This window comes from Lampris incognitus, chromosome 1 (assembly GCF_029633865.1).
Source record: "Lampris incognitus isolate fLamInc1 chromosome 1, fLamInc1.hap2, whole genome shotgun sequence".
NCBI classification, from domain to species: Eukaryota; Metazoa; Chordata; class Actinopteri; order Lampriformes; family Lampridae; genus Lampris; species Lampris incognitus.
The window spans coordinates 80,802,469-80,820,539 of NC_079211.1; the positions used below are offsets into that span (position 1 = coordinate 80,802,469).

An 18,071-nucleotide genomic window follows, 5' to 3' on the forward strand; every position below is an offset into this window, starting at 1 on the left:
TCATCCATGGTTTTCCCTTATATTTTTCCTTCACCCGGCAGTTTCTAATAGGGCAATGCTTGTTATGTAACTGTAAATGTAAACAAAAATGCATCATAAGCCAAATTCGGATCCTCAACATACGCCTCATCCCAATTACAGTCTGCAAGGTCTACCTTTAAAGCCTCAATTCTTTCTGGAGTCCTTATTCTTACTGATTTATAAGAAGGCTCATCAGCTGGAGATTTAACCTTTAAACTATGCAAGATCACAAATACGGGAAGATGATCACTAATATCACTTAAGAATAAACCACTTGTTGTTGGGCCATACACATTGGTAAAAACATTATCAATGAGTGTGGTGCTTTCCTTGGTTATCCGAGAAGGCTTATTTATTTATGAGAGACCTTAGTCGAAAACTGAACATTGCATTACAAAAATCATTCGTTGGTTTATGTTCATTCCATTTCAACAAATTGATATTGAAGTCTCCACAAACAAAATAAGATGTTTTGTCACATATATTCCCAAAGATATCAGCTATGGTATTCAAAAACTGTTCTATACAAGAACCAGGCGCTCTATATATACAACTCAGGACTATACTCGTACATTTTTTAGTCTGAATTTCAATTGTCAAAATTTCCATGACTTCATCAACAACTGTGGTATCAATAACCTTACATTGGAAGTCTTTCTGTACATAAAATACCACTCCACCACCCATTTTATTAATCCTGTTGCCCCTGAAAAAATCATAACCTTCTAACACAAAGTTAGCACCCTTTTCCTTTGTTATCCATGTCTCGCTTATGGCTATGACTTGAAATTTATGTTTTAATAACTCTAGATAATCTTTGATTTCTGCATAGAGACTTCTGCTGTTAAAGTGTATGATAGAAAAACCTTCTAAATTAACATTAGACAAATTCTCAGAATAATAATCAGAGTTGGCGTTATAATCCACATAAAGATTTTCCTCTGGATCAATACCATTTTCAAAGCTAAATGGATTATGTTCAGAAAAACTTGAAAAAACGTCCGTGTCATTCTTCACTGGGGGATTTTCATTTTCTGAGAGGTCACTCTCATCTTCAACAAAAATATGAGAATCTTTACTTGTCATTTTATAAGTGAAAACAAGATCAGATTAGAGCAAACAATGCTCCCAAAACAGGTCTCAGACACTTCAGTCATTTTCACTTGTATTGATCCAGTTCTCTCAGGTGGCGTATCACAACCACCTTGGCCTGCTGCGGTGAACCCTTTAGCTTAACAAACACTTTTCCATTTCTTGTCCATGTTGATTGGATTTTGCCTCCTTTCTAAGAATACGGCAATTTCTGCCTATTTCACCATTTTTCCTTGTCAGGTGCTCATTGATATACACGCCAGTACCCTTAAGCTTTTTGGACTGTCTCAACATTTCAACCTTGTCCTTTCGATTGGCAAACTGGACAACTATAGCAGGTGGGTTGGTTCTGTCCTTACGTGAGACAATGTGACACGCTGAGATTTGTTTACTCTCTAAGGAAATACTCTTACTGTTCATGAATTGGACCACTTGTTGCTCTAGAGTGCGCAGCTCCTCAGGTGGTGCGAAGTCCTCCCCAAAATGACCCGTAGTTGTGGCTGCAGCCCTGGCATAGCTGCGATGTTTAGTAGCCAACCCACTGATGATAAGGTCATCAGCACGGGAGTACTGCTCCAAGTTGTCAAGCCTTTGTTCCAGTAGTTCAAACCTCTCGTCCATCTCCTTGTTTCGCTTGTTGATTGAAGTCTTCAGCTCTTTAACCTCTGTCACTACACCCATAAGGTCGGCTTGTTGAGACAACACTTTGTTAATGTTCTCGGTCATAGTGGAGAGTTGCTCCCTGATTTCTTCCAATTCCTGTCCTAGTTTCTTAATGGTCGTCATCTTTTCCAAAAATGTTTCAAAAGGCAAAAGAATTCTTCTGGGTAGACTTAATAAATGCTGCTCTGTTACCAAGGCTCCATGTGGTCCTTGGTCTCCAGCAATGTTCTTCCTCCAAAAAACGCAAAAATTGTCAAAGATTTCCAGAAAAATAGAAAGAAAACGACACCATAACATCAAAAGTGCTTTCACTTTGACAAAATACTTTTGTTTTCTAAAGGATTGCAAAGGATCGCAGAGGGACTCTGTACAGGAAAAATCTTGCGGCAGCCATCTTGGTCAGGTGATAGATCAGGTCTCTGCTGAGCTTAGCTCCTCCTGTGACGTCAGTGTGAACCGATCTCCATCCTGAAACCACTCACATGTTCAAACAGCAAATCACATTTTGTGTTGGTGCTCACACATCTCTCCAACAGTTTATTTAAACTCTGATTGATGGTGACACGTGTTCTCGAGTTCCAAAAAAGGTTTAAACCACTGACTTCCATATTGTCCACATATCTATCGACCCCTTCCAACTCTCTGATCTGCTCTCCCCGTGGAACCAGCCTCTACCTCACCTGATGATCTTACTAATCACCTCAATGCCGCCCTGTCTGTCTCCCTCAACACACTGGCCCCTCTCAGAACAGAAACAGTCTCCTTTAACACCTCTGCACCCTGGTTCACACCTTAGCGCCGCACAATGAAACAGTCTGCCCGCCAACTGGAACGACTCGTCAAGACAACATCTCTCACTGTACATGAAGAAGCCCACAACCTCCACCTCTCTGCCTACAAAGATGCCCTCACCGCCGCCAAGTCTGCCTATTTTTCCACCATCATTAATGATTCCAACCACAACCCCCGCACCCTCTTCACCACTGTAAACAACCTCCTCAAGCCCCGTGCCGATGCCCTCTCCAACTCTACTGCTGAACAATGCAACTCATTTCTCCCAATTTTTTGCAGACAAAATCACCGCTATCAACAAATCACTGTCCCCTGCATCTGACTTGGCAGCACCGACTCCGGCCCCTCTTCTCTCCATTCCTCTTGACCTCCCTACCCCTCCCCCTGATTGTCGCCTCTTCACCCCTCCCCACCTTTGATGGGAGGGGTACTGCCCCGTCTTTGGTGACTTGGTATCCGAGGAAGTTGATGGTGGTCAGCCCAAACTGGCACTTGGCTGGATTGATGATCAGCCTGTGCTGGCTGAGCCACTCGAAAAGAGTCCAGAGGTGGGACAGGTGTTCCGCTTTGGAGGTGCTGGTGACAAGGATGTCATCTCGATAGGCGACAACAAAAGGCAGGTCCCGTAGCATCGAATCCACGAGGTGCTGGAATGTCTGTGCGGTGTTCTTGAGGTCGAACAGCATGCGCAGGAACTCGAACAGTCCAAATGGGGTTATCACCGCTGTTTTGGGGACACCCAGCAGGTGGACGGGAACCTGATGGTATCCATGGACAAGGTCCACTTTGGAAAAGATGACTTTTCCAGCCAGGTGGGCGGAAAAATCCTGGTTGTGTGGGACTGGGTAGTGGTCCGGTGTCGTTGTATTGTTGAGACAGCGTTAATCACCGCATGAGCGCCACCTGCCACCAGGCTTCAGGACGATGTGGAGGGGTGAAGCCCACGGGCTGTTGGAGCGGCGAATGATGCTCCATATTCTCGAACTCTTTCCTGGCGGCGGTGAGCTTGGCCAGGTCGAGGCGCCGAGCCCGAGCATAGACTGGTGGGCCAGTGGTGGCGATGTGGTGCTCCACTCCGTGCTTGGCGGTGGAAGACGAGAAGGTGGGCTGCATGAGGACCGGGAACTCGGCGAGAAGCCGGAGAAAATCTTCTGTAGCAGAGAGAATGCTAGACAGTTCGATGGAGTCCGCTCTGCTGAGAGTACACCCATACGAGCAGAAAGTCACAGCGTTGATCAAGCGGCAGGTTTTGACATCCACCAGCAGCCCATTGGCACGTAGGAAATCCACGCCGAGGAGGGGGACGGCCACTTTTGCCGTGACAAAGTCCCAACCAAACCGCTGTCCTCCAAAACACAGCTCCACGTACCTAGTGCCGTAAGTGTGGATGGGGCTGCCGTTAGCAGCTTCCATGGGGGGGGGGGGGGCATATCCGCAGGACAGGATGTCTAACTCTTGATGTGGGCAGGACGCTCCTCTGCGCGCCCGTGTCGCACAGGAGCCGCCGTTCAGAAATGGTATCGTGGATGAAAAGCAGCCTGCCAGTTTGGCCAACGCACACGGCCACTACTGAGCGCCGGCCCCGGCATTTCCCGCCGCGCTGAAACTGCATGGAGATCGGCACCGCTTGGCCTTGGGTCCAAACTTTGTGTGGTAAAAACCCAGGCCGTGGTCCTGCCGCCAGTGAGGAGCTGCTGCTGCTGCAGCGGTGACTGTTGTGTCTCCAGGCCATGGTGGAAACGTTTGGGCAGGAAAAAACACGGCGGCGCAGTGCTGTTGAGCAGCCAGCAAAAACTTATCAGCCTCCTCGGCCACAGCACAACAGTCAATGACAGCTGTGTTGGCTAAAGCAGCCCGTACCTGAGAAGGCCGCGGTCGCAGAAACAGTTGGATTAAGAGGAAGTCGGGCTTGTGCTCTCCCAGGAGATCCAGCATCCTACTCACAAGTTCAGACGGCTTACTGTCACCGAGACCTGAGCCGGCTGGCCCGCTCAGCGTCAGAAGGTTCAACAGGTGAGCCTCGAGTGTCTCGTATTTATCCTGCTGCTGCTGCTGCTGCTGCGGAGGAGGAGGAGGATTTGTGAGGAGGCTCACCACACTCTGGTTGCTGTTGAACTGCCGAGAGCCGACACCACATCATAGTATTTTGCGCTTCTGTCTGGGCGAACCAAGCCGAGGCGGACGACTCCCAGAACTCTAGCAGCTTGAGAGAAACTGCATGAGTTGTCATGTCCATGAAGAGTTGTCTCTGGAAACGTCCAGCAGACAAACGTCAGGGTCACCAATGTGGAAACTGCAGGAAAGTAGAGACGGACAGTTTCTCTCACTGACTACACGAACGCGTGTCTTTATTCTCGTACAAAATCACAATGCGATGAACATGGTGCTGCTCCAGCAGTCCACCTCCTAGCTCCACCCTGTCAACCGGGAACCCTTTCTTAAAGGGTCCGTGTCTACCTAACCCAGAACGCTAACCCATCATGGTGAATTCTGCCCATTTATTCCGCTACTATATATATATATATATATATAAATAACTTCGTTAAAAGAAACACTCAACTGTGGAGAAAGTGCTAACAAATAAGGAGCAAAATAATCCGGTGAGTCAAGAAAATTCCTGAAACAGGGTTGTTCTACTGTCTTACTTGACTCATAGTAAACAGGACCCTCCAGTATTGTTCTAGCCTGCACTGTGTGATCTGAATATAGAGATCAAAAACACAAAGTAGACTCTTAACTTAAATAGCTTCTCCTCTGAAAACACAAAGCCCGGTCCATTTTTAAAAAGAACATTTGTCCAACACATCAGCTGCAGGGGAGAACCCAGTCCTGGAACAGACACGGGTTTAATCAAGAGCTGAAACCTGGTGTAAACCCTGTCTTCCCGGCTAGCCTGTCCCTCCCGCTGCAGAGCATCATGGCTGAATGCTGGAAGGCTGCTGAGGTGGCGCTGTTGTCCTGATGAAAGGAGAGCAGCTGTCACACACAGCTGGCCTGACAGCTGCCCCACATCTGGCCTGACAGCTGCCCACATCTGGCTCACAGCACACAGCAAGACAGGCGGTGCTTTCACAACGTCTAGCGGGACATCTTCATCATCAGCTTTGTTTTTATTTTTATACTTTATATCATCTATATTTTATATTATCTATATTTTACATTATCTATTTTTATTTTTATATGTTATGTTATCTTTATTTTTATTTTTTATATGATCTATATTTTTATATCTTATATGATCTATATTTTATGTTATCTATATTTTATATGATCTGTATTTTTAGTTTTTTATTTTATATGATCTATATTTTTTTATTTTATATGATCTATATTTTATATGATCTATATTTTAATTTTTATATTTTACGTTATCTATATTTTATATTATCTATATTTTAATTTTTATATTTTATATTATCTATATTTTATGGGTGGCACGGTGGCGCAGTGGTTAGCGCAGTTGCCTCACAGTAAGAAGGACCTGGGTTCGAGCCCCGGGGTAGTCCAGCCTTGGGGGTCGTCCCAGGTCGTCCTCTGTGTGGAGATTACATGTTCTCCCCGTGTCTGTGTGGGTTTCCTCCGGCGGCTCCGGTTTCCTCCCACAGTCCAAACACATGTAGGTCAGGTGAATCAGCCATACTAAATTGTCCCTAGGTGTGTGTGTGTGTGTGTGTGTGTGTGTGTGTGTGTGTGGGCCCTGTGACGGCCTGGCAGCCTGTCCAGGGTGTCTCCCCGCCTGCCGCCCAATGACTAGTGGGATAGGCTCCAGCATCTCCGCGACCCTGAGAGCAGGATAAGTTGTTTGGATAATGGATGGATGACAGATGGATGATGGATGATGGATGGATAATGGATGGATAATGGATGGATGGATGTTATTCATTTTATTTTATATTATCGTTGCCTGCTGTGCCTGGCTGGCTGCCTCTTGCTACTGGCCACGCGCGTGCAGGGCTGCTGTTGTCGCGTTGTGTGTGAAAGCCTTAACACTGGTGACTGACCAGTACTGATGTGGTCAGACGAGAGCATGTCGACCATCAGTGGACCAGCAGCCTGCAGCCCTGCTCACATGCACTCTCATCACATGTACTCTCATCACATGCACTCATATGACATGCACTCACATCACATGCACTCACATCACATGTACTCTAATCACATGTACTCTCATCACATGCACTCATATGACATGCACTCACATCACATGCACTCACATCACATGTACTCTAATCACATGTACTCTCATCACATGCACTCTCATCACATGCACTCACATCACATGCACTCTCATCACATGCACTCACATCACATGTACTCTCATCACATGCACTCTCATCACATGTACTCACATCACATGCACTCACATCACGTGCTCACATCACATGCACTCTCATCACATGTACTCACATCACATGCACTCATCACATGTACTCACATCACATGTACTCTCATAACATGCACTCACATCACATGCACTGTAGTATAAATTACCTTCAAAATAATGGCAGGACGATGGATATAAAACGAAAACGTCTTTATATTAAAAAGGGTGGTGCAATCAATCAAAACATTACATCTTTCGAGAGCTAAACTTATTTTCACTTGGCATTGCTTTGTCCGAACAGAACAGGTGTCCTCATAGCATGGTTGGCGTCCACTTTCTCGCAAAGCATTCTGGTAGTCGTCGTTTGTTAACAGTATCTTAACTAAGCCAACACAAATGCATCTCCAATATATCAAACGTAATACAAATAAGATATATTTTTAACACTCTCCATTTAAGTGTAAATAATATAAATACTGTAAATAACATGAACAGCTTTCAATGAATTTCCATCAGTCAATCTCAATCATGTTATCTATTAATCTATTAAAACACCCCCCCCCCCCGATGAACTACTTTGTTCATCTAAATCTCCAAACTATATAGTAACTAAATAGGTCTCAACAAAGTCCCTGAGGTAGTGCGAACTGAGCATGACCTAACAAGACCATCTCGGCCTGGAAACAGTTTTTTGATTCTTCCCAGTTTCCAGGTTTGCCTGGGTGTGTTATCTTCTCCAATGAGTATAACGTCACCCACTTTCAAAGGGGTGGGCGGCGGTGTGTCACAGCGACGTGCTGACTTCAAATCCAATAGGTAGTCCTTACGCCAGCTATTCCAGAAACTGGTTGTGAGTGTCTGTCTGTATTTCCATCTTCAGGTGATCTCTTCCTTTTTAGCATTTGGGTGCTGTGTGTCAGCCGGGAATGGCTTGGGCGGTAGAGATGTGAGTCATTTACCCACCAGGAAGTGGGCTGGGGTCAGTGGTTGTGGTTCGTCCACTTCATTGTGCACAAATGTCAGAGGCCTAGAGTTAAGGATAGCCTCAACCTCTGTCAGGAATGTGCACATCTCTTCATAGTTGAGTGAAGCTCTTCCGAGAACTTTTATCAGGCATATTTTTACTGATCTGACGAGCCACTCCCAGAATCCACCCCACCAGGCTGCTCACTCGGCTATGAACCTCCAGGTCTGTGTTTCCCAACCCAGTCCTCAAGGAACCCCTATCCTGCAGATTTTCTTTGCAACCCTGAATAGGTACCTGTTTGTAGTTATTCAACCAATCAGCAATGAATTATGTCAGATGTTGCACACCTTGCATAATTAAGTGCTGTGAGACGATTGGTTGACTAAGTACAAGCAGGGATACCTATGCAGGGTTACATTGAAAATCTGCAGGATAGGGGTTCCTTGAGGACTGGGTTGGGAAATGCTGCTCCAGGTGATGCCCCTTTCCGAGAAGAACTCCAACAGTTGAGGATCTTTGATGGCTTTCCACGCTCTTTCAAATCCTGATCAGCTCTCTTGAATGTTATTGCATCATCCGAGTAGATTACCTTGCATAATCCTCTTCTAGAGATTAATCTTTTCAGAGCTAACAGGAATGTCTTTGTTGACTGATCTGAGACCAGTTCCAGATGTACTGCCCTGGTTACAGCACAGGTGAACAGTGCAATGTATGGCTTCTTTACAGATCCATCTGCCCTCACATAAAGCAGTCCTGCAAAATCCACACCTGCGACTTCGAATTGTGGGGATTCAGTTATTCTGTCTTTCGGGAGGGGCACAGTGATCTGCCATCTGGCCTTTGCCTTGAATCTCTTGCAGACTGGGCATCTTGCCACAGCACTCTTGACTAGCTGTCTAGTGCGCAAGATCCAGTATCTCTCCCTTACTTGTACTAGAGTGTCCCTCACTCCTGAATGCATCACCTTCTCATGGTGGTACTGTATCAGCATTTCTGAGTATCTGTGTTTGCTGGGCAGAACCCATGGGTGCTGCTCTCTGAAGGTGACGTTGGATTGTTGTAGTCTTCCTCCCATGCTGAGTAGTTCATGTTCATCCAGGAATGGTTTGAGTTTCTTGATTTTACAGTCATTGTATAGGTCTTTTCCTGCCTTCAGTAGTTTGATCTCCTGACTGAAACTCTGTTGTTGTGTTACTTTGATACAGTACTTTTCTGCCTCAAAGAGCTCATCAGCAGTCAGTTCTCCTTGTGTCTTTGTTTTCATTCGAGCATTGGCTATGAATCTCTTAATCCAGGCAGTCACTTTAAAGACTCTTTTCAGTTTACTGTATCTTTCTAGCTCCAAAACTGGTTCAAGTGTCAAGTGTCTCTTGTCTGATTACTGGTAACTTCAGGATGAAGCTCCTCTGACTGCCTCCATTTAGTAAGCAACGCGCTATCTTCCTGCCCCCTGGGCCTTCCACCCATGCTTTAGCTGTTTGTAGCAGCACAATGTTCTGTCCGTCCGGTTTCATCTTCACTGAATGAGGAATGACTGAGGAAACAACATCATATTCAGAAGCGGTGGGGGGCTGCTCCTCATCTTTCTTGCCAGTGCACACAGCAATGTGATGTCTCCTTCCACATGTTGCACATGATACATCCTTCACCTTGCAGAATTTGGCAATGTGCTTCTATCCTAAGCATACAAAGCATCTTCCCATTTTCTTTAGTTTGTCTTTGCGTTCAGCGACATTGTGGTCTGGGCACTGTTCTGATTTATGGTCTGCACTGTCACAGAATAAACAGTTGTGTATCTTCTGGCTGGCTGTATGCAGGGCAGCAGCAGATTGCATGCTAGGTCTTTTGATTTTCGCTTCACTGGATGAGCATGCCTGTTTCTATGGCTTGCGCTCTGATTTCTGTTGGTTGGATGATTTTGTCATTTGTAGTGCCCTTTCCCTGCTCTGAACCTCCTTCTGTAGGAATTTGTTAATCTCAGACACCTTCCATTCATCATCCACTCCCCTCTGACAACTATATTCAAGAGCTATGTCATCTGGAATCATCTGCTGTAAGATTGGGCATAGTAGGCTTCCGTAGGTTTCTGACACTACACCCAGTGACTCCAAGCTCCCAATCTGAATTTCACATTCATCATATAGCTGCCTCAATGCATTCACGTCAGAGGATTTTTTTCGCAGGAGTTAGATTCAGTAGCTTTGACATGTGAGCGCTAATCACTAGATCCTTCCTTCCAAATCTACTTTGTAGCAAAGTGATTGTGCTATCATAATTATAATCTGTTAAGGTCAGTCCTTCTACTGCCTTTGCAGCTGGTCCAGTAAGATAGGTTTTCAGGTAAGTGAACTTCTCTCTATTGCACAGTGCATAATTTTTATGAATAGCAGTCTTATACTGGCTCCAAAATTCCTGCCCCATACTGACATCTCCATTATATTTGTCAGTGACCAACCTTGGTAGCTTTACTGATTGTCTCTGTGCTGACGATCTAGCCGAGTCATTAGAATTAGCATCGCTCACCCTCTGTGGTGCTGCCGTTGGGTTCAGTTCTTCGCTGCTCCTTATCATGCGTTGTGCACGGCTCCTTGTCATGATAACGCGCTCCCTGTACTGCTCCTTGGTTTCAAGCTCAGCCTTCAAGTCATCCAATGTAGTTAACCATTCTATTCAATGGCCGAGGTCAAACAAACTGTCCTCCTTAACGCCCAGTACATCCAATAAAGTCAAGTGATCAGTATCCGGATTTGGCTTGACCATTTCCAAGTCAATCTGATTCAAAACTCGTGTAGTAGCACCTCTGGTGGTACCCCGCTTTCGTCTCATTCTTTCCATTTCATTCCGAAGTTTGTCTTCGGCCATTTCAGCAGCTGCAGCTGCGTTTTCGTTAGCATCCACAAAGCTCATACTCCCGCGTTTCGGCACCAAAAAAGTGTAGTATAAACTACCTTCAAAATAATGGCAGGACGATGGATATAAAACGAAAACGTCTTTATATTAATATCAATCTCAGTCATGTAATCTATTAAGTTACAACATGTACTCTCATCACATGCACTCTCATCACATGCACTCACATCACATGCACTCTCATCACATGCACTCTCATCACATGCACTCTCATCACCTGTGAAAATGCCTTCAAATGGAATTGAAAAGTTACTTTCATCAGGATCAGGAACAGCATGTTGTCATTTCTATCATGTAACTTGCATACACAAAAGAAACAACATTTTGTTTCACCCGGCCCACAGCAGTGCAACACAACAGATAAGCACACACACACACATCCACCATGTCCATGTCATGTCATGTAGTGTTGTGTGTTCACACTGACCAAACACACCTCATCTGTGTCTTACTGGAGTCATTTGTGGTGTGTGTGTGTGTGTGTGTGTGTGTGTGTGTGTGTGTGTGTATGAAGGGTGGTCTCTCTAGGATAGCACAGGGTCAGCCATTAGAAGTGGCCTATGGCAGTCAGGTGACTTTAAGAAGCGTCGCTTCTCAGCCAGTCCCGTGCTGGCTACACTCCCATAAAGCCAACTACCCAATCAGGTACCGCCACAACACAGCTAGCCAATCAGGTACCGCCACAACACAACTAGCCAATCAGGTACCGCCACAACACAGCTAGCCAATCAGGTACCACCACAACACAGCTAGCCAATCAGGTACCACCACAACACAGCTAGCCAATCAGGTACTGCCACAACACAACTAGCCAATCAGGTACCGCCACAACACAACTAGCCAATCAGGTACCGCCACAACACAACTACCCAGACAGGTACCACCACAACACAACTAGCTAATCAAGTACCGCCACAACACAACTAGCCAATCAGGTACCGCCACAACACAACTAGCCATTCAGGTACCGCCACAACACAACTACCCAGTCAGGTACCACTACAACACAACTAGCTAATCAGGTACCGCCACAACACAACTAGCCAATCAGGTACCACCACAACACAACTAGCCAATCAGGTACTGCCACAGCACAACACAACTAGCCATTCAGGTACCGCCACAACACAACTACCCAGTCAGGTACCACTACAACACAACTAGCTAATCAGGTACCGCCACAACACAACTAGCCAATCAGGTACCACCACAACACAACTAGCCAATCAGGTACTGCCACAGCACAACACAACTAGCCAAACAAGTACTGCCACAACACAACTAGCCAATCAGGTACTGCCACAACACAACTAGCCAATCAGGTACTGCCACAACACAACTAGCCAATCAGGCACTTCCACGTTAGGGAAACCATTACAGATAACCAATCAGGTCTTGAGGCTGTTGGATTCTTGCTTTCTTCTTTGTGTCCTTCATTCAGACAACTGATGACTTCTGACTTCTCATGACTACTCTGTTTTCAACACTGTTTGTGTGTGTGTGTGTGTGTGTGTGTGTGTGCAGGTATGAGAATGGGAGAGGAAGCTCTCACCAGCAGCAGGTCACCTGTTATCCCTTCAAAGATGTCAACAACTGGTGGATTATCAAAGACCCAGGCAGGTGCGTTACTTTTTCAACAGATGGGAGGTTACTATGGAAACAGATAGATCACCATGGGAACCAGTGGGAGGACAGATGGGCAGGTATCATAAAACAGAATAGAATTCTCTTTATTAGTCATGTTGTACATACAAATAAAATTTCCTCAGCATGTAACCCATCCTAGCTGTGTAGCTAGGAGCAGGGGGCAGCTGCGGCACCCAGGGACCAACTCCAGTTCTTTCCATTGCCTTGCTCAGGGGCACAGGCAGGAGTATTAACCCTAACATGCATGTCTTTTTGATGGAGGGAGGAAACCGGTGCACCCGGAGGAAACCCACACAGACATGGGGAGAACATGCAAAGTCCACACAGAAAGGACCTGGGACGGCCTGGGGTTCGAACCCAGGACCTTCTTGCTGTGAGGAACAGTGCTAACCATTGGGCCTCCGTGCTGCCCATGGCACTATTCCTTTTCATACACGCAAAGAGAGGATATAGGGTGTTTCACAATACCAAGCGCTCCAGTCATGAAGTCTTGTTCTTGATAAGTCCATGCTTGACAAGGTGACTTTGGAAGTACAAGATCACACACACACACACACACACACACGCACACACAATGTTCAGTTCACATTTTAAGGTGAGGGGGACTTGATGGGATTTTGCAGTACCCAGAACTGGCAGGTCTTTCTATCTAGCTCTGAAAAAGTTAGAGCACATTTTTAAATTCGCATGACTTTTCCACAACTGACCTACATTTGAAAGCTGCACTGTTGACTCCTCACCAGTGGTGGCGTGATAACCACTGCAGTAGGAGCGTTGTGATGGCGGTGGGCTTTGCTTTCCTCTGCTACTGCAGCATACTGGTGTTTTGTGTGTTTCAGCTTCTTCGCTGAAAGTGACATGTACTGTACATTCCTCCCGACCCGTTTCCAGAGCATGCTGTTGAGTTTAGATGTGTTGTTTCTCCCCCCTCTGGGCCACCAGTGGTGTCGTTCGTGTTACAGTAAAACCCACCTGCACAGGTTTGAAACATGCTTGCAGTAGGTCTAACTGCCAACATTTCACCTTGAGCGCCAGTGAACGTCTCAAATCAATCCAAATTCTTCACTGTATTATCTCATAATGGTAACACACCTGACAAAACGTAAAGTCGACTACATGTTCACGCTATACTCGTTCACTTTTTCACTCTCTCTCTCTCTCTCTTTCAGACAGGAGTTGGTGGTGAGTCGTCCGCCCCGCCCTGTTCGTCATGGGGACGTCATCCAACTCCTCCATGGCATGACTTCCCGCTTCCTCAATAGGTAACCATGGTAACTACTTGAAATAAGAAGTGTGTTGTTTTCATCTCCGTAACTTCTTGAATAGTGTCTTAACCTGTGTGTGTGTGTGTGTGTGTGTGTGTGTGTGTGTGTGTGTGTGTGTGTGTGTGGCAGCCATGATGTAGCAGCTCCCATGAGCCCTTATGCCCAGGAGATATCGGGATACATTGATTTCAATGTTTCTATGGCAGTGCAGAACCTGTGGAGAGTGGTGAGCCTGACCGCTGACCTTTAGGTGGGGAGGGGTGGATGACAGATTGTGGTTGGTTTAGCATGTTTGTGTTTCTTTAGGACATCTCAAACAGGGAGGTGGAGTCAGAGGTGTGGAAAACTATTCTCTCTGAAGTCCGGTTGGTCCATGTCAACACCTCAGCTGTCCTCAAGGTAATGCCCCCCCCCCCACTTTCACAGGAAATCACCATATATGGTTGAACATCAGCCAAAGAAGGACACGTGGCAACCAAAAAAAGAAAACCCATTGAATTTTCTTTGTGTTGAGTGATTATGTTGAGTGTTTTGGTGAGATATTAGTTCTCGCCGCTTGGGGCGACACAATGTTGGAGGTGTTTTCTCTTAGCAGCTTTCAGTCAAACCAGACTGAACCAGTCAAGTCGTCAAATGCCTCACCGACTCCAAACACAGAGACAGGCAGTGTACCAGGGCACATGGAGGATGTGTTTAGAGGTCTAGAGCAGGGATGCACTGATCCCAAACCAAGATCAGATATCAGTCCTCTACTGACTCAAATAGCTGGATCAGAAGAAGAGAAGAAAAGAAGAGACACTGAACCTCACACAGCATCATCATCTTAAGAGACACTGAACCTCACACAGCATCATCATCTTAAGAGACACTGAACCACACGCAGCATCATCATCTTAAGAGACACTGAACCTCATGCAGCATCATCATCTTAAGAGACACTGAACCTCATGCAGCATCATCATCTTAAGAGACACTGAATCTCACACAGCATCATCATCTTAAGAGACACTGAACCTTACACAGCATCATCATCTTGAGAGACACTGAACCTCATGCAGCATCATCATCTTGAGAGACACTGAACCACACGCAGCATCACATCTTAAGAGACACTGAACCACATGCAGCAGCATCATCTTAAGAGACACTGAACCTCATGCAGCATCATCATCTTAAGAGACACTGAACCTCACACAGCATCATCATCTTAAGAGACACTGAACCTCACACAGCATCATCATCTTAAGAGACACTGAACCTTACACAGCATCATCATCTTGAGAGACACTGAACCTCATGCAGCATCATCATCTTGAGAGACACTGAACCACACGCAGCATCACATCTTAAGAGACACTGAACCTCACACAGCATCATCATCTTAAGAGACACTGAACCTCACGCAGCATCATCATCTTATCTTAAGAGACACTGAACCTCACACAGCATCCTCATCTTAAGAGACACTGAATCTCACACAGCATCATCATCTTAAGAGACAGTGAACCTCACGCAGCAGCATCATCATCTTAAGAGACACTGAACCTCACGCAGCATCATCATCTTAAGTTCTTCTTATTTCTTTTCAGGTTGTTCTTAGAGAAAACTCCTCATCAGATTCACAAATTGTTCTTAATATCCAGATGAATTCTCGCACGTTTTGTGGGGGACTCTTGTCAGTGATTAAATGCAGTGCTGTCAGTTAACGTCTCAAACAGACCAGGGAAGGAGGGCGTTCAAGTCAAGTCAGTTTTATTTGTATAGCCCAACATCACAAATGACAAATTTGTCTCAGGGGGCTTTACAGCAACACAACATCCTGTCCTTAGAATCTCGCATTGGCTAAGGAACAACTCCCTAAAAACCTTTAACAGAAAAGTTAGGAAGAAACCACGGGGAGGGCACCAGAGGAGGATCTCTCTCCCAAGAAGCACAACGTGCAATGATCTTGTGTTTACACAATACAGCATTGAAAGAGGATAACAATTATAATGGAATTATAAAATATATGAAGAATATGATGAGCAGGATGCCAAGCAGTGTCCAGACACCAGCAGAACAGCCCAGGACCCGAGCCTAGTTACCACCATCTGTACTGAGTGACATGTGACTAAAGACAAAATATGATTGTGAAGAAGCTGTTCAAGTGTTTCCTTCACACCCAGACATGGGCTGTAAAAGAAGCTGGTCGGGTGTTTCCTACAAACCCTGACATGGGCTGTAAAGAAGCTGGTCGGGTGTGTCCTTCACACCCAGACATGGGATGTAAAAGAAGCTGGTCAGGTGTTTCCTTCACACCCTGACATGGGCTGTAAAAGAAGCTGGTCAGGTGTTTCCTTGACACCCAGACATGGGCTGTAAAAGAAGCTGGTCGGTGTTTCCTTCACACCCTGACATGGGCTGTAAAGAAGCTGGTCGGGTGTGTCCTTCACACCCAGACATGGGCTGTAAAAGAAGCTGGTCAGGTGTTTCCTTGACACCCAGCCTTGGGATGTAAAAGAAGCGGGTCAGGTGGTTCTTTCACATCCAGACATGGGCTGTAAAAGAAGCTGGTCGGGTGTGTCCTTCACACCCAGACATGGGCTGTGAAAGAAGCTGGTCAGGTGTTTCCTTGACACCCAGACATGGGCTGTAAAAGAAGCTGGTCAGGTATTTCCTTCACACCCTGACATGGGATGTAAAAGGAGCTGGTCAGGTGTCTCCCCCCCCCCACGTGGGCTGTAAAGAAGCTGGTCAGGTGTGTCCCTCACACCCTGACATGGGCTGTAAAAGGAGCTGGTCAGGTGTTTCCTTCACACCCAGACATGGGTTGTAAAATAAGCTGGTCAGGTGTTTCCTTGACACCCATACATGGGCTGTAAAAGAAACTGGTCAGGTGTTTCCTTCATATCCTGACATGGGCTGTAAAAGAAGCTGGCCAGGTGTTTCCTTGACACCCAGACATAGGATGTAAAAGAAGCTGGTCAGGTGTTTCCTTCACACCCAGACATGGGATGTAAAAGAAGCTGGTCATGTGTTTCCTACACATCCTGACATGGGCTGTAAAAGAAGCTGGTCAGGTGTTTCCTTGACACCCAGACATGGGTTGTAAAAGAAGTTGGTCGGTGTTTCCCTCATACCCTGACATGGGTTGTAAAGAAGCTGGTCGGGTGTGTCCTTCACACCCAGACATGGGATGTAAAAGAAGCTGGTCAGGTGTTTCCTTCACACCAAGACATGGGATGTAAAAGAGGTGGTCAGGTGTTTCCTTCACACCCTGATATGGGCTGTAAAGAAGCTGGTCGGGTGTGTCCTTCACACCCAGACATGGGCTGTAAAAGAAGCTGGTCGGGTGTTTCCTTCACACCCAGACATGGGCTGTAAAAGAAGCTGGTCGGGTGTTTCCTTCACACCCAGACATGGGCTGTAAAAGAAGCAGGTCAGGTGTTTTCTTCACACCCTGACATGGGATGTAAAAGAAGCTGGTCAGGTGTTTCCTTCACACCCTGACATGGGCTGTAAAAAAGCTGGTCAGGTGTGTCCTTCACACCCAGACATGGGATGTAAAAGGAGCTGGTCAGGTGTTTCCTTCACACCCTGACATGGGTTGTAAAAGAAGCTGGTCAGGTGTTTCCTTGACACCCAGACATGGGCTGTGAAAGAAACTGGTCAGGTGTTTCCTTCACATCCTGACATGGGATGTAAAAGAAACTGGTCAGGTGTTTCCTTCACATCCTGACATGGGCTGTAAAAGAAGCGGGTCAGGTGTTTCCTTGAAACCCAGACATGGGCTGTAAAAGAAGCTGGTCGGTGTTTCCCTCATACCCTGACATGGGTTGTAAAGAAGCTGGTCGGGTGTGTCCTTCACACCCATACATGGGATGTAAAAGAAGCTGGTCAGGTGTTTCCTTCACACCCAGACATGGGATGTAAAAGAAGCTGGTCAGGTGTTTCCTTCACACCCTGACATGGGCTGTAAAAGAAGCTGGTCAGGTGTTTCCTTCACACCCAGACATGGGCAGTAAAAGAAGCGGGTCAGGTGTTTCCTTGACACCCAGACATGGGATGTAAAAGAAGCTGGTCGGGTGTTTCCTTCACACCCAGACATGGGCTGTAAAAGAAGCTGGTCGGGTGTTTCCTTCACACCCAGACATGGGCTGTAAAAGAAGCAGGTCAGGTGTTTCCTTCACACCCTGACATGGGATGTAAAAGAAGCTGGTCAGGTGTTTCCTTCACACCCTGACATGGGCTGTAAAGAAGCTGGTCAGGTGTGTCCTTCACACCCAGACATGGGATGTAAAAGGAGCTGGTCAGGTGTTTCCTTCACACCCTGACATGGGTTGTAAAAGAAGCTGGTCAGGTGTTTCCTTGACACCCAGACATGGGCTGTGAAAGAAACTGGTCAGGTGTT

At 46.2% G+C, this 18,071-nt stretch overlaps 1 protein-coding gene across 2 annotated transcripts in view; it reads left to right on the plus strand.

Annotated features, from left to right (window-relative positions):
* The window catches only part of pomt1 (protein-O-mannosyltransferase 1), a 105,509-nt gene that overhangs the window by 18,917 nt on the left and 68,521 nt on the right, over window positions 1–18,071 (plus strand). Inside the window, exons 10-15 of one of the 2 annotated variants that reach the window (XM_056283000.1) lie at window positions 11,284–11,414; window positions 12,294–12,389; window positions 13,256–13,396; window positions 13,586–13,678; window positions 13,811–13,907; window positions 13,988–14,080. In XM_056283000.1, the coding sequence (XP_056138975.1) occupies window positions 11,284–11,414; window positions 12,294–12,389; window positions 13,256–13,396; window positions 13,586–13,678; window positions 13,811–13,907; window positions 13,988–14,080 (651 nt within the window). The remainder of the gene's footprint in view (window positions 1–11,283; window positions 11,415–12,293; window positions 12,390–13,255; window positions 13,397–13,585; window positions 13,679–13,810; window positions 13,908–13,987; window positions 14,081–18,071) is intronic. The other variant, XM_056283007.1, reaches the window with a different exon arrangement.